Source organism: Plecotus auritus, assembly GCF_963455305.1.
Source record: "Plecotus auritus genome assembly, chromosome: 15".
Lineage (NCBI taxonomy): Eukaryota > Metazoa > Chordata > Mammalia > Chiroptera > Vespertilionidae > Plecotus > Plecotus auritus.
Window position 1 is genome coordinate 10,989,900 of NC_137781.1, and position 23,353 is coordinate 11,013,252.

The 23,353-nt window shown below is 49.4% G+C and overlaps 1 protein-coding gene across 1 annotated transcript in view; it reads left to right on the forward strand.

Moving 5' to 3' along the window:
* The window catches only part of ABHD2 (abhydrolase domain containing 2, acylglycerol lipase), a 68,389-nt gene that overhangs the window by 39,036 nt on the left and 6,000 nt on the right, over positions 1-23,353 (forward strand). Inside the window, exons 4-8 of the mRNA XM_080651753.1 lie at positions 7,365-7,540; positions 10,532-10,699; positions 14,908-15,091; positions 19,975-20,067; positions 21,869-21,979. Coding sequence (XP_080507879.1) covers positions 7,365-7,540; positions 10,532-10,699; positions 14,908-15,091; positions 19,975-20,067; positions 21,869-21,979 — 732 coding nt within the window. The remainder of the gene's footprint in view (positions 1-7,364; positions 7,541-10,531; positions 10,700-14,907; positions 15,092-19,974; positions 20,068-21,868; positions 21,980-23,353) is intronic.

The following is a 23,353-nucleotide window of genomic DNA, read 5'->3' on the forward strand; positions in this document are numbered from 1 at the left end:
GTACACACACACAAACACACACACACACACACACACACACACACACACACACACACGAAGGCCTGGAGCTCAGTTTTCTGGCTTTTGGAGCTGCTACAAAGCTTTGCTCCCAGGGTCTCCCCCCGACCCCCACCCCCCCCCCCGGATGCTCATCCTGATTAGTGTATTCTCCCTCACTGAGTAGGATAAAAAAATTCCTCCCCAAGTCAAATACCTCCCACCTTCCCTGAAGCACCTCCATCCTCTCGCTCTTACTTCCCCCCTCTCCTGGGCCTCATTCTCTGTGGGGGCATATTCAGTGTGATTTTATTAACACTCTGGCCTCATCGGAGGAATAATCAAGTGTGAATATTCTCATTAATTACCCCCAGATGGATCTCCTGCAGAAAAACTCCACTAACATCAAAAAGTTGGTTACAGCTGTACAAAAACACGTAAAATCAAAGAAATGTGTTTGGGGTTTTTTGTTTGTTTAATGTAGCACATGAATAACACCAAAGAGAAGTTCTAGCAGATTCAATTATCAACTTGGCTAAACAGGATTTAATATAACATTCTAACAGTTGATCAGACAGGAAAAAAACAGGCACAAAAATGTTCATTATTTTGCCCTAGCCAGTTTGGCTCAGTGGATACAGCGTTGCCCTGTGGACTGAAGGGTCCCGGGTTCGATTCCAGTAAAGGGCACGTACCTTGGTTGCAGGCTCCTCTGGCCCATCCCTGGTCAGGGCTCATGCAGGAGGCAACCAATCTATGTGTTTCTCTCACATCAATGTTTCTCTCTGTCTTCCTCTCTCTTCCACTCTCTCTAAAAATCAATGGAAAAATAGCCTTGGGTGAGGATTAAAAAAAAAAAGTGTTCATTATTTTGACTTCTAGTTAAAACATCTTGAGTGTGACATAGAAAGAAAAGCTCTGGACAGAACTCAGAGACCTGACCTTGAATCCGGTCTTTGTGAGACCAGGCAGGTCAAGACTCTGTTTTCCTCATCTGTAAAATGGGGGTGATACCATCGCTCAGAGTTGTTGTGGAGACTAAATGAGGGCCCTGACTAGCCCAGTCCTCCACTCAGATGAGTGCTCAGAAACGACCTCACTCTCTGAGGACCTAAGTCTGGGCTCAACAGCTATAAAGTAGTTTGATCTACAGCCAAGGGACCTGGGTCCCCTTAGGGAGAATTAGTCACCCACAGATTTAGGGCAAAGAAGAGCATGAGTCACCTTTGTTTTTTCGACTCTCTTTAAACCAGCCCAGCAACCATCTGTCCTTGCTCATGTGAACTCGTTTGTGTGTGTATGGTGGGAGGGGGTCGGGATTTTCCCTTGCGGTCTGTCCCAGGGGCAGTTCTGTTAGTATAGCCAGATGCTGGTTACAAATAGGTTCAGAAGGCAAGGGCAGGCTGGCCTCTGTATTGTGCTGTGGTCTAGCTGCTTTCTTAGTGACAAGCATTCACTAACCACTGGTCACAGTACAATATGACAAAACCCCATTTGGTTAGTGAACTAGAAGACATCGCCTCTGCTTTCAGACAGTTAGCAATAAACAAGCCCAGATGCTAACTCTAAGAATAGCTAAAAAAACAATACACACACACACACACACACACACACACACACACACGTGAAGTACATGCAAATTAATGTAGTAAAAACAGCATTGACACATGTAGCAAGCTATAAAGTCTTACTGTAGGACATAGTGTCCATGCTCTTGAGTTAGACAAGTCAGAATTGTACAGATGTCAGTTTTCCCCAAGGTAGAATGTGTTTGGTGTGTTTCCAATTAAAAACCCCGAGATTTTCATAGCACAAGCTGCTCCTATAGTTCACCTGGAAAATAAAATGCCAAAAATCTGCCAAGAAAGTTTGAAAAAGGGGAGTGGAGGAGGCCTCTGCACTGTCAGCTCTCGGAAGGTTCCGTAGAGCTGTGGTAATGAAAGCAATGTCATACTGACACAAGAATGGACAAACAGAGCGATGGACCAGAATGGAGAATATAGGAACAAGTCTAAGTATTTCATTGGAAACTTGACATATATGTTTGTTTGTTTGTTTGTTTGTTTGTTTGTTTAGAGAGAGTGGAAAAGAGAGAGAAACATCGATGTAAGAGAAATACATCAATTGGTTGCCTCCTGCACGCGCCCTAACCAAGGCCGGGGAGGAGCCTGCAACTGAGGTACATGCCCTTGAGCAGAATTGAACCTGGGACCCTTCGGTCCACAGGCCAACACTCTAGCCACTGAGCCAAACCAGGTAGGGTGGGAACTTGATATATATTTAAAGTGACAGTTGAAATCAGCAGGGCAAGGATGGGCCATTTATGGTGGAAGGACAGGTAGGGAACTGTTAGGGGAAAAATTCATTTACTTCTCATCCTTGACAAAAATAAGTGGATTCAGGGCAATACATTTTTTAAGACGGCAGGAGTAATAGAAGAAAATGTTGGGGAATATATTTATAATTGGGTGTTAGAATAGCTCTTTTTAAAACAAAATGCAAATGCCCTGACGGGTTTGGCTCAGTGGATAGAGCGTCGGCCTGTGGACTGAAGGGTCCCAGGTTCGATTCCGGTCAAGGGCATGTACCTTGGTTGCGGGCACATCCCCAGTGGGAAGTGTGCAGGAGGCAGCTGATCGATGTTTCTCTTTCATCGATGTTTCTAACTCTCTATCCCTCTCCCTTCCTCTCTGTAAAAAATCAATAAAATATATTTTAAAAAATATATAAATAAATAAAAATAAAACAAAATGCAAAACAAAGGTTTTAATAGAAAAAAACTAACAAATTTAGACACTATATAAAAGTTATATAAGACAAAAGATAAAATGAAGATATACGATAGATTGGGCGGAAACCTTCGCAACATAATATATAATGACTTACTGTAGAGGTGATAAAATAATACCTACAAATCAAAAGGGAAAAAATGGACAAAGTACATGGACAGACAATTCACAAAAGAAATACAAATAATAAATATATGAATCAGGGAAATGCAAATAAGAAACTTTTTACCATAGATTGGGTCAAACTTAAGAAATACAAATTGAAATAAAATACCCATTTTTTGTTTATCAAAGTGGCCAAAAAGTAAAAGATTGATAACACCAATTATTGATGAGGGTGAAGAATGGGTGGGAGTGTCGATTGGTCTTTTTTTAAAAAATATATTTTTATTGATTTCAGAGCGGAAGGGAGAGGGGGAGCAAGAGATAGAAACATCAATGATGAGAGAGAATCACTGATCGGCTGCCTCCTGCAAGCCCCACACTAGGGATCATGCCCACAACCCCGGCATGTGCCCTGACTGGGAATTGAACCGTGACCTCCTGGTTCATAGGTCGACGCTCAACTAGTGAACCACACCGGCTAGGCGATTGGTCTGTCTTTTGAGAGAGGCGATTTATTTATTATTTTTAAAATATATTTTTATTGATTTCAGAGAGGAAGAGAAAGGGAGAGAGAGAGAGAAACATCAATGATGAAAGAGAATCATTGATCGGCTGCCTCCTGCACGCCCCACAGTGGGGATCGAGCCCACAACCCGAGCATGTGCCCGTGACTGGAATCGAACCTGGGACCCTTCAGTCCCAGGCCGACGCTCTGTCCACTGAGCCAAACCAGCTAGGGCGAGAGAGGCGATTTAGTGGTCCTCTAAAATGTGAAATGTACATAGCTCTCAGTTCCATTCACATGCTCTAGGGCAGGGGTGGGCAAACTTTTTGACTTGAGGGCCACAATGGGTTCTTAAACTGGACCGGAGGGCCGGAACAAAAGCATGGATGAGTGTTTGTGTGAACTAATATAAATTCAAAGTAAAGGAGCGGAGGGGAGAGCAAGAGAACCAGATAGAACAGCTGGATCCGGGCGTAGTTTGCCCACGGCTGCTCTAGGCCCACTCCTTATTACCTCAGGGTAATGCATCCCGGCCTCTTTTCAGCATGGTGCCAGGCCCAGGAGGTACAAGAAGCCGCCAGGCCTCCAGGCCTGAGAAAGGCCAGGCCCAGATCTGACCGCATTCCTTCCACCACACTCTGCGAGCCCAAACCAGTCGCAGGCAGCCTGCACTCGTGCAGGGTGGGGTGGCTTCTAGGTCCCGTGGGGACAAACGGCTTGTGGGGACAGGAATAGGTGGAACTTGGCAGCTATATTTTCAGACAACTACCACGCAGGTAGTTAGAGTAAAGCATTTCCTCCATGTTCCTTTTCAGTGGCATCTCTTAAGTGTTTGTGTGTTTATATGCATTTCTGTTTGTCATGGTTCTGGCCCATATTTCCTCCCTTAACTAAACCAGGTGCCTAGGCACCGATTCTGGTTTTTTGTTTTGCAACTTTTTTGGTATGTGGATGCGTTACATAAGCAACAAAAACACACCAAAAACCCCACCACAGTAAATGCTGTCCACAGTTTCAGCTTTGTAAGCCCCGGTGTTGTGTTATTGGGAAGTCAGTTAAAAAACAGTGTTTGATCAGTAGGTGGTAATTGTCATAAAATTAAAGATTGTTTAACTTCCACTGTGCACAGCTGAACTGAGAAGGTTTCAGGGGATCCCAAGGCAGTTGCTTAGACACACACACACACACACACACACACACACACACACACACCCGTACATATCTTGACAATTTTATCCCAGACTGAATTTTATTTCAGTCTGAAAATGATGCTAAATAGCCTGAAAGAATACAGTAACCAGACTCCAATCATGCTACAGCCGAATTCACACTGTTAGGGTGCATATTATTTTGTCAGTGTATCTTCATATTTTCAGATTTTACCAAGTGGGTCTGTACTGTGTTCATTCAGCAGGTCCCTCCCTGCTTACCGTGCCCTGGGGTTAGACACACAGGTGAGTGGGCCTGGCCTGGCTCCTGTGGGTGGCAAGCGGAATGTGCTTGAAAAGGGCCTCCAGATTCACCAAGTCCCTGGGTACTCCGACAGAGCTACGCACAGGGCACTCCCCTCCAGGAGCCACCACCTAGGCACAGTGTCTGAAAGTGTTCGTAAATCCTGTGTCTAAAGCTTGCATAGTATTCATTTGTCCAGTTGACATGCTCATAAGCTCACTTTTTGTTGTCATAATCCATCCATCTTCTATATATATAAAAGCCTAAGTGACCGTTATGACCGGTTGACCAGTCGCTATGATGTGCACTGACCACCAAGGGGCAGACACTTAATGCAGAAGGATGGTTCAGTGCTCTCCCATAGCCAACTTTCCATGGCCCACCAACCTCCTGCGGTCCCTCCCCCCAGTTGACCGGCCCGGATCAACCAGGCGAGATGGCCCTGATCGCCAGCTAGACCGAGGGACCCCATCCGTGCATGAATTCATGTACCAGCCTCTAATCTCTTATAAATGCCTTCGTCTGCTTTTCCAGCACCATGGCTTCTGCTCTGATATTTGGACCTGTGGTCAGTGGCTTCATGCTGGCAAGTGGCTTCATGTTCTTGGGATCTTAAAATACTCTTCCCTCTCCTCCCCATCCCCAAAGAGGAAGCTCCTCTGGGAACTGACTTGCTTCAGGTGATAGCTTCACATCTCTTAAGTTGGTGTAGATTTAATGAATTACCAAAAAAAGGAGTAAGCCAGGTTTAATTTAAGAAGAGTTTCTAGGCCCAGCCGGCATGGTTCAGTGGTTGAACATCAACCTATGAACCAGGAGGTTACTGTTAGATTCCTGGTCAGGGCAGATGCCCGGGTTGTGGGCTTGATCCCCAGTGGGGGATGTGCAGGAGGCAGCCGATCAATGATTCTCTCTCATCATTGATGTTTGTCTCTCTCTGTCCCTCTCCCTTCCTCTCTGAAATCAATAAAAAATATATCCTATATAATAAAAGCATAATATGCTAAGTTTCCGCTCGACCAGTCGGCCGTTCAACCAATCAAAGTGTAATATGCTAATGATATGCTAAGGATGCTCAACCACTCGCTATGACGTGCACTGACTACCAGAGGGCCAACAGTCAACCAGTTGACCAGTCTCTATGATGTGCACTGACCGCCAGGGGGCAGACGCTCTGACCGGTAGGTTAGCTTGCTGCTGGGGTTTGGACGATCGGGACTGAGTGAAATGTGCTGGACACACCCTGGAGCCCTCCCTCAGTCCCTCCCCAGCTGGCCAACCTCCTGCATCCCTCCCTGGCCCCAATCGTGCACCTGTGGGGTCCCTCGGCCTGGCCTGCGCCCTCTCACAATCCAGGACCCCTTGGGAGATATTGGAGAGCCAGTTTCAGCCTGATCCCACAGGCAAGGCCGAGGGACCCCATTGGTGCACAAATTTGTGCACTGGGCCTCTAGTATGTATATAAATATAATTTTTTTTAAAGAAGGATTTCTGGGATCATCTGGCCTGATAGAAGTGATAGGCATTAATTGACAAATAGGTTAAGGTAAACTATTAATAGAATGCCCACCACTGTGATACAGATGAAGGATTGGTGTCATTACCATTTTATGATATAGGACTCTAGTTTATATAGAACGTAAACCCTGGCCAGCCATCACGCTTGGGCTCAAAGCTGCAGAAGAGAAACCAATAGCCGTTTCAGTAAATGGGATCCTCTTGCACTGTGGTTGTGAAATGTAAACATTTCCTAAATGCAATGTGGAGTGTCTCGTTTTCCCAGTAATTAGCTTGTGGGTTTTGAGCTTTCTACCCAAGGACCAGTCACTCCAAGTTTTCACGAAGGACGGTTGTTAAGGTGGCGTCATGCCTTGTGTAGGCTAACCAGCCTTTATCCTTCAACAGTTCAACAAATATTTACATTGCTCTGCCCTTCCAGTGCATTCTGTGGGGCCTACAATGCCCTCCCACCCCCGACACACATGCCCAAAGCACTCACAGGCTCTTAGAAGAGTTTGTAGCCCTTCCCAGTGTAACAGAGCAGGTCTGGTGAAAGGAGTAACCACTGCAGCCATGGACTGTCGTGTAGGGGAAGGCGAAGAAGTGAGCATTAGTGAGTCTCAGCTGTGTGCTACTACTTCATATACATTTGCTCATTTGATAAGGCTACCCTGTCGTGTAGCATTTGTTTATAATGTATCACTTGCTTTCTTTTTATTCTACGGTATCAAAATAACCTATGTTGAATTACTGAACACCCGAAATTTGAAATCCTGTCCAGATAAGCATGTCCTGGCTGATTTCTGAAGCTAATCTGATGCAGGATGTATTAATAAATGGGGGAAGGGGTAAATCATGGCATGGATGTAAGGTTTAAAAAAATCTCATTTATGTTCAGTGTCCAGAATTTGTCAGGAAAAATCTTAAATAGTTTTAAAGACTTTTGCTCAAAGGTTTTTGAGAGCATTATTCAAGGAATGTGGAGAAAATTGACCACTCGTCTCCTTCTTTCTTAGATACATTCCACCACTGATCTGGGGGAAAAGTGGACACATCCAAACAGCTTTGTATGGGAAGATGGGCAGGGTGAGGTCGCCACACCCGTATGGGCACCGGAAGTTCATCACCATGTCCGATGGCGCCACTTCGACCTTCGACCTCTTCGAGCCCTTGGCTGAGCATTGTGTTGGAGGTGAGCGAGTGTAGGTCGTATGATTGGGCCATCACTCAGAGAAGGAGCACTGGACAGGGAGGGAGCACAGCGTGCACACACACTCCTGCTACTGCTCTTACCAGGCCTCGTACCCAGGGCCTGGTAGGAAATCTGCTGAGATACATCACGTAGGAGCACCTGGCAAGGCTTAGGTCCGCCTGGGGCCGGTCACCATGCACAGCTCACAGGCGTTGAATGCAGCTTCTAATCCTCTTGTGAGAGACAGAAGCTTGGTGCAAAGGGAGGAGGGAAAATTTGGAGCCCAGGCTCCCCAGGACCAGGCCTCTAGCTTGATGACAGCAGCAGAAGCCGAGCTGTTGTACGTGCTTTATATATACTACTGGAGTCCCAGTGCATGAAAATTCGTGCACTCGGCGGGCGGGGGGGTCCCTCTGTCCGAATGACGGCTTAGGCCAGTGGGCCTAAGCCATCAGTCAGACACCCTTAGCGCTGCCGTGGAGGCGGAAGAGGCTCCTGCCGCCATTGCGGCACTCGCCAGCCATGAGCCCAGCTCAGGGCTTCTGGCTGAGCGGCACTCCCCCTGTGGGAGTGCACTGACCCCAGGGGGCAGCTCCTGCATTGAGCGTCTGCCCCCTGGTGGTCAGTGCACATCATAGCAGTCATTCTGCTGTTCGGTCAATTTGCATATTAGCCTTTTATTATATAGGATCATCTCATTTAATCCTCAGCGGGTGGGTGCCTTATTGTCCCTACGTTACCGATGACGGAGCTGAAGCTTAGAGATGCAGTGTAGGCTGGTTATGTTGCTTGGATAGCAGCAGATAAAGGCTCCCAGGTACCCTCTCCCTCTTAGGTTTCCATGCACAAAAAGACACATTAAAGTCTATGTATCAGGCAGGGGGCTGGGGTGCCTATTTCTCACAGACTCCTCTTATTGCCATTGCTCTGTCCAGCCTGCACAATGAATACTCATAAAATGCTTCACAATGAGGGCTTGGAGGAAGTGGAGTTAGATGGCAGCCCCATCTGAATGCCATTCCGACCGGAAGAGAACATGTCTTTTGAATTCTGTAGTGTGCAGAGGCACCCAGTTTTGTTTTATAAAAGCTCGGTCAGTATTTATGGGTGGCCTGGCAGGCGTGGCTCAGTGGTTGAGCGTCAACCTATGAACCAGGAGGTCACGGTTCAATTCCCGGTCAGGGCACAGGCCCAGGTTGTGGGCTCGATCACTAGCGGGGGGCGTGCAGGAGCAGCCGATCCATAATTCTCATCATGGATGTTTCTCTTTCTCTCTCCCTCTCCCTTCCTCTCTGAAAACAATAAAAATATTTATTTTTAAAATTTATGGGTGGATGACACATACTATAACTCTCAGTTACTTAAAGTAAAAGAACTGCTGAGTAGCTAGTGACAAAGGGTTACTTTATGTTCCCTCTGTCTGAAATGCTCGTCGCCAGACTTGCACGTGGCTGCCTCCTTTTGTCATTCAGGTCTCAGCTCCCATGCCCCCTCCTCAGAGGCACAGTCCCTCCCTCCCCTAATGAGTGTTTCCTTCGCAGGAAATCCATCATGCCTTCCCGCTTTAGTGCTCGAGGGTACCTGCCACTCTCTAAACTTATTTGTGTGGTTGTTTATTATCTGTCTGCTGGAATGTAAGACTCCCCAGAGTCCAGACAGCAGGTTCCCAATAAACAGTCCCAGCAGGAATGAATAAGTGATAGGTTAGGAGTTCACCTTGTGTTTATAAGTCTGCTAGCTGATCTTTCAAATATTTATGTCTCTGCCATGCCCCGTTACATGTTTTTTTCTCTTCTTTCTAATACTCATACTTCTTCTACCAAGAAAGCAAAAAATGTAATTTAACCAGCCTGCTCTTCCCCCCAGGACGGAGATGGAAAGTTGAAAAGGGAAAAACTTAGATTGTTTTACTCATTCATGTCCTTCTATCACCCCTGTCCCCAGAAAGGGTTGGTGGTGGGGGGTCTGGGGAAGAGAGAATTCCCATCCGAGAAATGCTCCAAGAAAAACAGCCCATTTTTCCTTTTATGATTTGTTTCTGATTTTTATCTACAAAAGGAATAAATACTCGTTTTAGAAAGTTTAGATAATACAGACTTTTTTATTGAGAGAGAGAGATTGGGAGGGAAGAGGAGGAGACAGAGAGAGAAACATCAATGTGAGAGAGACACATCAATTGGTTGGCTCCCACACGTGCCCCGACCAGAGCCAGGGATCAAGCCTGTAACCGAGGTATGTGCCCTTGACTGGGAATCAAACCCGTGACCCTCAGTCCAAGGGCTGATGCTCTTAATCACTGAGCAAAAATGACTAGAGCAATACAGAAACATTTTTGAAAGAGAGCACAAATCATCTATAATCCCACCACCCAGCATACCATTGTTAACATTTTGTTTTATTTATTCCCATTCTGTACACTGTTTTTCCAAAATTTGGATTATTAGACATTACAAGTATATTCTCATGTCACTAGAGGTCCACACTGTACATTCATTGTTTGGCAAATGTACAAGTGTATCTTTAGGATGAATACCTGAAAAAAAAGCAGCTGGATCAAAGAGGTCTGTGCACACCGTTCGATCATTTGTTCATTCATACAGAATCTCATACAGAAATTAAGAGTAATGTTCAGAAACTTGTTTAGCAACTTGGCAGAATAGTTTTATATCTGTTGAATCTAATAATAAAAAATTGAGATTTATATGTGGGGGTTTTTTTCCACATCATTTTTCTAGTAATCAATTTTTATTGTATTTTTCAAAAGTATCTGTCCATGACAGATTGGAAATTTTAAAAACTGGCCCTTCCCCATAAAAAGTTGAGAGGCGGCTCCAGCTAGAAGGGACAGATATTATTTCCCAGAGAATTGAGGGAAAGGATGTCTGTTAAAGTTCCTCCTACTGTTTTCTAAGCCAGTGCGTGTAACTGTCCTGATTTATTGTGCCGCTGATTATTTACGGATATCCCGGGATCTCTTTCGCCACCCTGCAGATGACATCACCATGGTCATCTGTCCTGGGATTGCCAACCACAGTGAGAAGCAGTACATCCGAACCTTTGTTGATTACGCCCAGAAAAACGGCTACCGGTGCGCTGTGCTCAACCACCTGGGCGCCCTGCCCAACATTGAACTGACCTCGCCACGCATGTTCACCTACGGTAAGCAGGGGCACGGCCACGTGGGGTCTCCCGGTTCCTGTCCCCACTGCGAGTGTGCTGTGACTCCCACCTGCCTCTTCTCGGTTTAGAATTTGGGCCAGTCTTCAAGGGACGGTGGGACACACAGACGGGCCCTGTAACCACCCCCATGTCACAGGGGCAGAAACTGAAGCTCACGGGGGAAGTCGGCTTTTGTTTCTGCACCTAATGTCATGATGGATTTTTTAAAAATATTTTTTGCCCTAACCAGTTTGGCTCAGTGGATAGAGCGTCGGCCTGTGGACCGAAGGGTCCCAGGTTCGATTCCGGTCAAGGGCATGTACCTCAGTTGCAGGCACATTCCCAGTAGGGAATGTGCAGGAGGCAGCTGTTCGATGTTTCTCTCTCATCGATGTTTCTAGCTCTCTATCCCTCTCCCTTCCTCTCTGTAAAAAAAATCAATAAAATATATTAAAAAAATATTTTTATTGCTTTCAGAGAGGAAGGGAGAGGGAGAGAGAAATAGAAACATCAATGATGACAGAGAATCATCGATTGGCTGCCTTCTTACTGGGAATCAAGCCCCCAACCCGGATATGTGCCCTTGACTGGAATCGAACCTGGGACCCTTCAGTCCACAGGTCGATGCTCTATCCACTGAGCCAAACCAGTTAGGGCCTAATCCAGGGGTGGGCAAACTATTTGACTTGAGGGCCATAATGGGTTCTTAAACTGGACCGGAGGGCCGGAACAAAAGCATGGATGGAGTGTTTGTGTGAACTAATATAAATTCAAAGTAAAGGAGCAGAGGGGAGAGCAAGAGAACGGGATAGAACAGCTGGATCCGGCCCGCGGGCCGTAGTTTGCCCAAAGCTGGCCTAATCTCTTCTTTTTTTTCTTTTCTTTTTTTTTTTTTTTTTACTATATTTTATTGATATTTTACAGAGAGGAAGGGAGAGGGATAGAGAGCTAGAAACATCGATGAGAGAGAAACATCCATCAGCTGCCTCCTGCACACCTCCCACTGGAGATGTGCCCGCAACCAAGGTACATGCCCTTGACCGGAATCGAACCCGGGACCCTTCAGTCCACAGGCCGATGCTCTATCCACTGAGCCAAACCGGTTTCGGCCCTAATCTCTTCTTAAAAAGACACGAGTCATATTGGGTTAGGGCCCACCCTAACAACCCCATTTTAACTTCATCATCTTAAAGGCCCTTTCTCCAATGCAGTCGCATTCTGAGGTCTTGGTGTGCTCTCACTCCACATGATTCAGAAGCCCCTCTTACCCAGCTAACGTTGGTGACACACCTGTGTGCCAGGCCCGGGCCTGGTGTGCAGCGATGACTCAAAGTCTCCAGCCACAAGGAACAGCCCGTCTCTAGGTTCCTGCATCGGAACCTACTTAGTCATGTTAGTGACATTTGAAATAGTGGCTTTTGGGCAGCCTTAAGTTTGCCTTTGTTTAGGGGGGAGCATGAAGACAAAGGACTTGCCTGTTCCCAGCAGGTTGCCTCTCCAAGGTGGCCCTGGCCCCTCATCTCGCTGAGGCCAGGTTAGTGTCTCATATTTCATCGTGGCTTTAAGAAGCTGCAGCAAGATTAGAGACCTAAAGCTTGTTACTGGTGCTAATCCCACAGGGATTAGATACATAGAACCTCATTAAAACCCTCCTGGTATTAAAAGACAGATTGCCGAGGCTCTTGGTGAACCGGCCCAGGGCGGGGCCCGAGACACTGAGGCTTTGGTAACTGACATCAGGCGGACATCCGGGGAGGACCCAGATTCTACCAGAAGGCCGGTCCTGGGGCTGGGCAGACACCACGTCCTTGCCTGTCCCTGGCCGGGGAGAGAGGCAGCTCTTCACAAAACACCAGCAGCTTGTCCGGCATCAGGCAGGGCTGGCCCTGTATCCAGATCAGACCGTTTGCATTTGATTACACCGAGCCTCCCCAAGTGCCAACCCAATTAGCTGTAATTGCTCCTCGGCACTGTAGCAAACCTGGCATTTGTACCTGCCCCAGTGACATCCGAACATCTGCTCGAGGTCTCAAATAATTAGTCTCAAACCCGAGTAAAGGAAGGTGTGTCTAAAAGGAATCAGATGGTGAGAAAGCAAGACTTTTATTGAAAATTTTATTTAAAAATAATTTTGTTATTTATTTTTAATAGCCAGTGCAAAAGTCCAAATACAGTGAGTAAAACTATGTCCCGTCCCACTCTAGTGCCCCGCCTCCTCCCCAGAAAATGAATGTCTGCTACAGTTTTTCAGCGATTATTCAATCAGATACGTGTGCACATGTGCACATGTAATCCCTTTAGAGCCCAAGTACACACATGAGATGGTGCCAGTCCTCCTCTGCCCTTGTTTTTGTCCCTCAGTAAGATGGCACGGAGTTGTTCCACGTCAGCAGGTCAGACTCCGTGTCATCCTTTTCCACAGCAGTTTAGTCCTCTGTGGATGGAAATGTACGTTGTTTCCAATCCTTTGCTGCTACGAACAGGGCTCCCGTGAACCTTCCTGTACTCATATCTCTGCACACGTGTGTGCATCTTTACATACATCTGCAGTGGAAGGTCCCCAAAAGTGTAATTGCTGGACCAAAGATCCGTACTTTCAAAAACAGGCACAGTGCCGAAACCGGTTTGGCTCAGTGGATGGAGCGTCGGCCTGCGGACTGAGGGGTCCCGGGTTCGATTCCGGTCAAGGGCATGTACCTTGGTTGCGGGCACATCCCCAGTGGGAGGTGTGCAGGAGGCAGCTGATTGATGTTTCTCTCTCATCGATGTTTCTAGCTCTCTATCCCTTTCCCTTCCTCTCTGTAAAAAAATCAATAAAATATATTAAAAAAAAAAAACAAAAAAAAAACAGGCACAGTTTCCCAACTCTCCGTAGGCAGGTCTGTCGTGTACATGTTTCTTGCCACAGCCCCTAACTTTCCCTGTGAGCCGTGGTCGGCAAACTGCGGCTCGCGAGCCACATGCGGCTCTTTGGCCCCTTGAGTGTGGCTCTTCCACAAAATACCATGGCCTGGGCGAGTCTATTTGGAAGAAGTGGCGTTAGAAGAAGTTTAAGTTTAAAAAATTTGGCTCTCCAAAGAAATTTCAATCGTCGTACCGTTGATATTTGGCTCTGTTGACTAATGAGTTTGCCGACCACTGCCTGTGAGGTTTTATTTTAGGCTGAGTCTGGGGTCGGGCCTTAGAAGGATGCGATGAATCCCTTCACGCATGTCTGGCCACCAGCCTGCTCCTCTAAACAGAGCTGCTGAGACCTAACATGGCTTCCCCCGCTTCCCAGGGGGCCCCCGTTGAGATCATTCCTCCTGGGCAAACAAGGCCCTCAGACCTCTCTGTTCATAGGTCTCCTGTGTGTGTTTCTGAATGGGCCACCTCCCTCGGCACCCTGTCCTTACGTCACCAGGAACACTTGATCCTAATCCTACAGAGCATCTGGCCATCCCTCTGGACTGAAGTTTGTCTTTCCTTCCCTCTCCCCAAGAAGATCCCATAAATAACATCCACCTGGTACTTTTCTTAACCCCATGAATCACTCTGCAGATGGGTAGAGCATCCTATCCTATTTGTGGCCTAAGAAGCGGATCCCAAAGGGTTTGCGCTTGCTTTGGCTACATCTGTGGGTGAACAGGTGCGCTCATGCGCACTCTGAACCTCTCTTGATTTCCATGCGCATCCACACAGACTTCTCACAACCCGCCTTTGAAGGCGCATTACACATGTGTGATACCTGGTACCTTCCTTCATGGCCACTACTAACGCCATGTTTCCTCTTACACTGGGGGTTCTGGGAACTGCTCTCCAGGTAGCCAAAGAGACCTGTCTGTCTCTCTCTCTCTCTCCCTTTTTTTTTTAATATATATTTTATTGATTTTTCACAGAGGAAGGGAGAGGGATAGAGAGCTAGAAACATCAATGATGAGAGAGAAACATCGATCAGCTGCCTCCTGCACACCCCCCACTGGGGATGTGCCCGCAACCAAGGTACATGCCCTTGACCGGAATCGAACCTGGGACCCTTGAGTCCTCAGGCCGACGCTCTATCCACTGAGCCAAACCAGTTAAGGGCTGTCTGTCTCTCTTTACACACACACACACTTCCCTCTGTTAATATCTTGGCATCCGTTTAGTAACCCCTCCCCCCGTGTCACATTTTCTCCAGTCTTTGTCGCACCTGACATGACAGTGTGTCCTCACCTTTCTGCCCACAGGCTGCACCTGGGAATTCGGAGCCATGGTCAACTACATCAAGAAGACATACCCCCTGACCCAGCTGGTCGTCGTGGGCTTCAGCCTGGGCGGTAACATCGTGTGCAAATACTTGGGGGAGACACAGGCGAACCAAGACAAGGTCTTGTGCTGTGTCAGCGTGTGCCAGGGGTACAGCGCACTGAGGTGAGCGACCCCACCCCGGGCCCTCACTCCTGTCTCCCCTCGGGCCCTTCCGTTAGCACGTGCTTGCTGAGATGCCCCGGTGCACCTCACGCTGCTTTGCAAAGACCCCGGGGGAGGCTGTGCAGACCGAGCAGAGGTTTCTGGGTCGTGGCTTGCATGTCACACACAGGAGTGGCCCTATCAGACCCCTTCAGCCTGGGCCGTGCAGCTGTATTCGGACCAGATCCGCAGCTGAGCGAGCCGAAGCGCCCTTCCAGCTGCCGTTTCCCTGTGGAGTCTGTGGAAAGCCTTCCTGTTGGTGCTGCAGGAGTTTGGCACGACGGGGGTGAGGAAAGGGCACAGGAGATGGGCCAACCAGAGTCCGACAGCTGGGCCTTAGGACCCCAGACTCCTCCTGCCCACGGAAGAGTCGGCTCTCGGGTGGCATCTGAGGAAGTCATTTCACCTGTGCCTCACCTCCAAGTGTTCCTCTCTTAGGTGTCCCAGGCGTCAGCACAAAGGGGGTGCCCTGCTCGGTAAAGGGGTATCTCGCCCCTCGGTCTCCTGGCAGCAGAGCCCGGCAGGATGAGCCTGGGAGGGGTTACAGTCTGCTCAGAGTCCCCAGATCAGTGTCGTCCCAGATCTCTCTCGAGTCACCACACACACACACACACACACACTCACACTCACACACACTCATACATACACACACATTCACACTCACACTCATACATACACACACTCACACACTCACACTCACACACTCACACACACACACACACACACACATATACACACTCTCACACACACACACACTCGCACACACACACTCACAGACACACACACTCACACACACACCTCCAAACTCTTCAAATGCTGAATATTGTTTCCTGTGCTCACTCTTCATTATGAGGTCTTTTGTGTTACTAATGGGTACGAGCGATTAGAAATAAGTCAGCCACTGCTCAGGATCATCATTATTCACGGTCAGATGAGAGTCGGTTCAGATCAGTGGGTCACAAAGGCCAGTCTGGTGAACAGTGAGGATCTCACCTCATGGAGACTTACTGGGGGTTGTGTGAGAAGTAAATTCAGTTTCGTGGGCCCCACCGCTGGAGATTCTGGCTCATGAATCTGGAGCCTGTGGCCAGAAATCGCATCTGGACATGTTTCACGGTGACTGCTGAGAGTTAGCCACGTGAAGCAGTCACTGGGCCTGGGACCTCCGTGGTCTCTCCAGCTCCAGTTGGGGGACCTCCGTGGTCTCTCCAGCTCCAGTTGGCAGGACTAGGTGGGTCCCCTCTTCCTCCTGTTGGGAACCCTCCCTTCGGTCCCCTCTACTCTCTGGAGGGCCAGCTGAAAGGACCTATGCCTTGGACTTGGCTTGATGAGAAAGAACCAACTCCAAGTACACAGCCATCTTGTAACCAGGGTAACCAAAGTCCCTGGGACAGCAGAGAGGCAAGCAAAGGCCCGCCCGGGGCTCAGGGGAGCAGCCTGGCCTGAGAGCTTCGTCCGCTCTCCCCCGACACGTGGTCCCGTTTTCGGCAAGCCTTCAGTCAGCTGGAAAATTGGAGTCTCTGGGGTCCCTTCCTGAACCAGGCGCTGTGAAATCGCTGTGAACACCGGCTTTGTGTTCGGACAGCACTCGATTTGATACGTAGGGGATGTGGGACGTTTCTTTTCCTGTGTTTTTCAATGAACAAAATCGGCAAGGACAGCCTTTTTTCATTTTGCGGCAGTAGCGCCATCTGCTGCTGGCAAGAGCACCTGATCCGCACATTTGGCAAACCAAGGTGTTGGAATTGAGGCCAAGAAGGTTTAAGAAGCTGAGAACCTAACTTCTTAAAGTGGCTGCCAGAGGAGAGAGGGGGGATGAGCAAAAATGGTGGAGGGAATAAGAAGTACAAACGTGCAGTTATAAAACATGTAATCATGAGGATGTAGGTGCAGCACAGGAAATAGAGTCAGCACTGTCCTGATAGCTCTGTAGGGTGGCAGACTTATTGCAGCATCGCACAGTAAGGTATATAAATGTCAAGTAACTGCTGTACACCTGAAACTCGTATAATGTTGTATGTCAACTATACTTTAATTTTTTTATATCTATATTTTATTGATTTCAGAGAGGAAGGGAGAGGGAGAGAGAGATAGAAACATCCATGATGAGAAAGAGTCATTGATCGGCTGCCTCCTGCACGCCCCCTACCGGGGATCGAGCCCGCAACCTAGGCATGTGCCCTTGACCAGAATCGAACCCGAGACCCTTCAGTCCGCAGGCCGACGCTCTATCCACTGAGCCAAACCAGCCAGAGCCTTTAATTTTTTTAATTTTTTTTATTGATTTGGGAGAGGGAGAGAGAGAGAGAACATCAATGATGAGAGAGAATCATTGATCGGCTGCCTCCTGCACGCCCCACCCCGTGGATCGAGCCCACAACCTGGGCATGTGCCCTGACCAGGAATCAAACCGTGACCTCCAGGTTCATAGGTCGACGCTCAACCACTGAGCCACGCCAGCCGGGCAACTATACTTTAATTTCTTACAAAAAGATGTTTTCAAAAAAGAAGCTAGGAAACAAAAATGTGAGATGCTACAGAGATCTCCACACTTACAGTAGCTTATTGTCACACAGCTTCTTGCAATGAGGGGAGAAAGAGACAACTTTATTCTCAGGAACCCAGAGAACTAAGGTCCCGGGGCCCTGCACGGGGGACGGGGGCAGGTCAGGGAGACGCCAGGGTCCCGTGTGCTGGTGCCGCCCGGAGCTCAGCTCTCCTCAGCATTAGCATGAGACCTCCTCACTGGAGGACAGAGCCTTACTTGAAACCAGTATAACCTTTTTCGCCACCGTGGCCTGAGGGCAGTGAGCCTTCTTGGTCCTAGGATGACGGCAGGCTGGAGCGGGGAAAGTTCGCCTGCCTCTCAGGGCCACACGGGACGTCTTGCTTCTGGCAAATCTTTCCTGGTTGAGTCTACAGCACTGCTTGTCAGCCAGCCATCCCCTCCCTCCCTCAGGCTTCGCATCCCAGTATCACCTCCCTTCTCGCTAGAACCCTTCCAAGGCTCCAAAGCCAGCACCGCTTGCTGTATTAGCAAAGTCTGCTGCCACCAGACAAGCTCACGTTGAGCCGGCAAGGGAGGGACACCGCTGCCCTAAGCCAATGGTCGGCAAACTGCGGCTCGCGAGCCACATGCGGCTCTTTGGCCCCTTGAGTGTGGCTCTTCCACAAAATACCACGGCCTGGGCGAGTCTATTTTGAAGAAGTGGCGTTAGAAGAAGTTTAAGTTTAAAAAATTTGGCTCTCAAAAGAAATTTCAATCGTTGTACTGTTGATATTTGGCTCTGTTGACTAATGAGTTTGCCGACCACTGCCCTAAGCTGCTGGTATCTAGTGGATGCTACACGTTCCCTCGGCATGAATGGCGGCCCACTAGCCCTGGAAATGTGTGTGGTCAGACTCCGTCTAACTCTCTGGTTTAATTCTTTTTTTTTTTTAATATATTTTTACCAGAGGCCCGGTGCACAGATTTGTGCACCAGTGGGGTCCCTGGGCCTGGCCTCCGGGGATCCAGCTGAAACTGGCTTTCTGACTTCCCTCGGGGGTCCCAGATTGCAAGAGAGCGGTTCTCGCGTTATACACCCTAGAAACGGGCTCCCTCCTCTCTGGTTCCGGGTGCGTCACCTGAGAACCGCAGCTGCCAAGTCACCGCAGCTTGGCAGCTCCTGCGTTGAGCATCTGCCCCCTGGTGGTCAGTGCGCATCATAGCTATTGGTCGGATGGTCACTTAGGTTTTTATATGTATAGATTGATTTCAGAGAGGAAAGGAGAGATAGAAACATCAATGATGAGAGAGAATCATTAATCAGCTGCCTCCTGCATGCCCCCTATTGGGGATCAAGCCCACAACCCGGGCATATGCCCTTGACCAGAATTGAATCAGGGACCTTTCAGTCTGCAGGCCGACACTCTATCCACTGAGCCACACCGGCTAGGGCAGCTGTCGCCAACCGGTGATATGCGGACCACTGGTGGTCCGTGAGGTCCGAAAAGTTGGTGACCACTGAGCTAGGGCACTCTCCAGTTTAATTCATCATTTGAACTCCATTATGAATATCGAGGCCAGGACAGACTCATTTCTAACACCACTAATCCTGGTCTATAGAATCCTGTCTACAGACTCCCGTCCACCACTAACAGAAGCAATGAGACACCACTGCGGTCCCCCGGGCGGCCTGTCGGGCCTGTGGTGGGACCAGCTAGATACCTCAGCTGCGGAGCAATCGGGTGTGAAAATGGATTCTCTAAATCAAACCCCTGATTTGACAGATAAGGAAACTGAGGCGTGGCGGGTGAAGTGGCTCGTGCAGGGTTTGGTAAACCACCCAGTCGGGTCAGATGGGCCGTAGTTCAAGTTCCTGCTCTAATTCACTGTGGCAGCCGCACTGGGGCTCACACCAAACAGCGGCTAAAGTTGCTCTAGGCTTTTCCCTGCATTGTACATCCCCACACCCACCCACCCGTACACACTCCCGTCATTGAGCCACAGAAATGTGTGCCAGGTAGGAAACCAAAGAGAAAGGGTTCCCTGACAGCTGAGGCAGACTTGGTGCAGGCGGGTTCTGTGACTGAGAGGAGGCCAAGGTGCTGGGAGAGTGTCGGGAGTGCCACCCCCAGAGCCTGTGTCCCTGGAGAGTTTCTCCCTGGGCTCTCACGTTCTGCACGTCTCCGACGTTTTCCATACAGAGAGCGTGAGGGCCAGCAAAGCCCCCTTCCGCCGCAGGGAGCAGCTGCTCTCTGCAGGCACTTGTCCGCGGCAACAGCCACCCAGCCTGCTGCCCTCTCCCCGCCCCCATTTCCTCTCCAGGACGCACCCCATCACCTTCCTGTGGTTCTTTCAGGGCCCAGGAGACCTTCATGCAGTGGGACCAGTGCCGCCGCTTTTACAACTTCCTCATGGCCGACAACATGAAGAAGATCATCCTCTCGCACAGGTGCGTCACCCCCCCTCGGGACAGTCCTTCCTCGGCTCATTTGGGCGTCCCTGAAGGCCAGGACTCTGGTTCTCCAGGGAACGTAAAGGGGCGGGGAGATGCAGGTGCTCTGCTGGCGGCTGTCATCATTCCCTGTGAATCCAAGAGGAGAGACGGCTCCCACCCATTCCTTCCCAAGCCCAGGCCGTCCTGGGGCGGCTGGTTAGTGTTCAGGAACCTCTCCCCGTAGGATGCTTTGTGTTTGGGGTCTTGGGCGCCTGACCAAGCAGCAGTGCGACAGGAGCCCAGCGCCTGGTGCCCCCTGTGGTGTCAGATCTCCGTGCTCCCCCGGCCCCTCCTGCTCAGAAGCCTCCAGGCCAGGGCTCCTCAAACTTTTTACACAGGGAGCCAGTTCACTGTCCCTCAGACCGTTGGAGGGCCGGACTATAGTTTAAAAAAAAAAACTATGAACAAATTCCTATGCGCACTGCGGGCCTGGGATGAGTCGGCTGCTAAGCAGGACAGGCAGCGGCACCCGGCAGGCTGGATAAGCGTCCTCGGCGGGCCGCATGTGGCCTGCGGGCCGTAGTTTGAGGACGCCTGCTCCAGGCGGTTAGCCCTGGCCAGTGCTCAGAGCAGGCCCGGCGTGCGGGAACTCGGGAATATGAGCGTGACTCGTTATGATTATCTTCTGAGTCCCAGAGCCTGGCACACAACGGGCTCTCAAAAATACATTTTTAGGGTGTTTGAGCACCATCTGAGAAAAGGCAATTTGACTGAATGATTAGTTACTTACCCTCCTTTTCTCAAGGACTAGCACTGCGGTGCTTGCCTCCTGGCCACACAGCCACATGGGGCGCCTGTGGGTGGGTTCACATGGCGCTGGCCTTGACCATGTCATCCTGAATAGAAATGATTACTCTCCTGAGTACATATTAGCTTTGTAGCTAACATGTTGGAGAGCCGTTAACTAGTTAACTGCCACGCGTCCAAAACGGGAACCATCCCCACACGCCACGATATTTTGAATTTAATTTAAAAAATCAGTTTGCAATGAATATTATAAAAATAAATATATCACTCCCAATTCAGGTGTTCTTGAATATTTTCAGCTGAAAACTCGCATGAAAAATTATTTTACAGTTGGTCAGGGCTGCCACTTAGGGAAAGCATTTTTTTTTTTTTTATAGACGCGCGTGGCGTGTGGACCGCTTGCGTCTACAGACGCTTATGGCGTACAATGGGTTAATTTGCCCGCATGCTAAAGGGGTTAACTACTGTCTTCCTTGGTAAGCGGCAGAACAGTTCGTAAAAGGAAAGGGGTTCTGCCAGAGGGGCACCGTCCCCGCCAATGTCAACACGAGGCCCCACTGTTTGGTCCACTGCCCACCACTCGCTGGGTGATTGCCCACCTGGGACCTCCTCCCCTGCAGGGAAGGCCTGTCACAGTCACCCGGGCTCAGCCCCGATCTGGAGTTTGTCTAGCGGCCCCTGAGAAGGAAAATGAGGTCCTGACACCCATCTTCCCGCAGTTATTCCCAAGTCAACAGCGCCAGCCCCTCCTCGGAGACATTCTGAGGGCTGGAGGCATCTGTATCTAACTCCCCCGGATGCGCGCTGTCCCTGCCCCCTGGCCATCTCCGGGCCAGGAAGCGGGCTCGGCTGTGGTTCTTGTCTGCTGTAGCATTTTTTAAATTAAAAATGGTTTCCAGCTGCGCTGCGGAGTCCCTGGCGATGACATGGGAGGGTGTTTCCAGTGTGCGTGGGATTTGCTTGGTTTCTCACCCGCGTGTCCTTCTGTTTGCCTTGTGTCTCCCTCTAGACAAGCTCTGTTCGGAGACCATGTGAAGAAGCCCCAGACCCTGGAGGACTCGGACTTGAGCCGCCTCTACATGGCCACGTCCCTGATGCAGATCGACGACAACGTGATGAGGTGGGTCCTCGCGCGCTCGGGAACGGGGCCAGGCGGGAGGCCGCAGGCCAGCGCTGTCCAGAAGCGGGGGTTGGGAGAGGGAGTTCTCTGCCCCCTTTAGTGCTTGGAGCCTTTTTTTTTTCACCCCTGAATACATGTCCAGTGTTTTAAAATAATAGAAGAAGAGGGGGAAAAAAGACAAAAACAAACAAAAACCCACACAGATTTCACAGAAAATGAAAATTGTAGCTTCTCCTGGAAAATAGGAAGAGGATCCCTCATTCTGCATCCCTGCTGGAACTGGGGCTGGAACTGGGCTGGAACCGGGGCCTGGGCTGTCACACCCACGCTGCCCACAGTGCTCCCCCCGCCTGTGTGCTCCACGCCGGGCAGGGCTCAGGTGCCACACCCCTGCATTTGCAGGGGAGGGAAAGGAAAAGGAAGTATTTCTTGTCCCTGCCCCTCCAGGCCACCGAGGTCGGCACCCTGACAGTGTCCTCCTTCCTGGTACCAATAGTTTCTGATGGACATTAGTCTTAACCGGGAAAGGTCCAGTTGATCTCTGACCTCATCAGTCTCTCTTTTTTTAAATCCCCCTTTTTATTTAATAATCATTTGACACCTGTAGGCCTGGTCTAGAGCACGCTTAGGTTCATTCAATAGATAGGCATGCCCTGGCCAGTTTGGCCCAGTGGATAGAGCGTCGGCCTGTGGACTGAAGGGTCCCAGGTTCGATTCTGGACAAGGGCATGTACCTTGGTTGCAGGTTCCCCGACCCTGGTCAGGGCACGTGCAGGAGGCAACCAGTCGATGTGTCTCTCTCTCATCGATGTTTCTCTCTGTCTCTCCCTCCCCCTTCCACTCTCTCTAAACATCAATGGGAAAATATCCTCAGGTGAGGATTTAAAAAAAAAAGGGGGGGGTGGGAAATAAAGACTTAAAAAAAAAAAAAAAAAGATAGGCAGGTACTGACCTGAGCGTATAGGATCTGCACTTGCCCTTCTTATGGGATCTTAGTCACCTTCTTACACCAAGTAACCTTGAAAGATGCCTGTTGAGAAACTAGGAAATTGCTGGTGTGTCAGAAGGCGAGAATGAATTCGACCCACCCTCACTTCAGACGGGTGTGTCTAATGAGAAAAAACAAACAAACCCAAGCTTATTGCAATTCCCCGTTCATCTTCTGAGTTTTGTGAAGCCCGAAAGAGAATGTTCGTCAACTCTCCCTGTCGCGCCTCCGCTCTGACAGTGCTGGGGAGCGGCAGTTCGGCTGATGTTCCCCATTGGGCACGGTCTTCCTAAGCCCGCACGAGTGACCCTGAGGGTGGGAGGGCTTCCCGGCCCCTGAGACCACAGGGACTGGTTTCGGGAAGACAAGTCCTGAAGGAGAGCCCA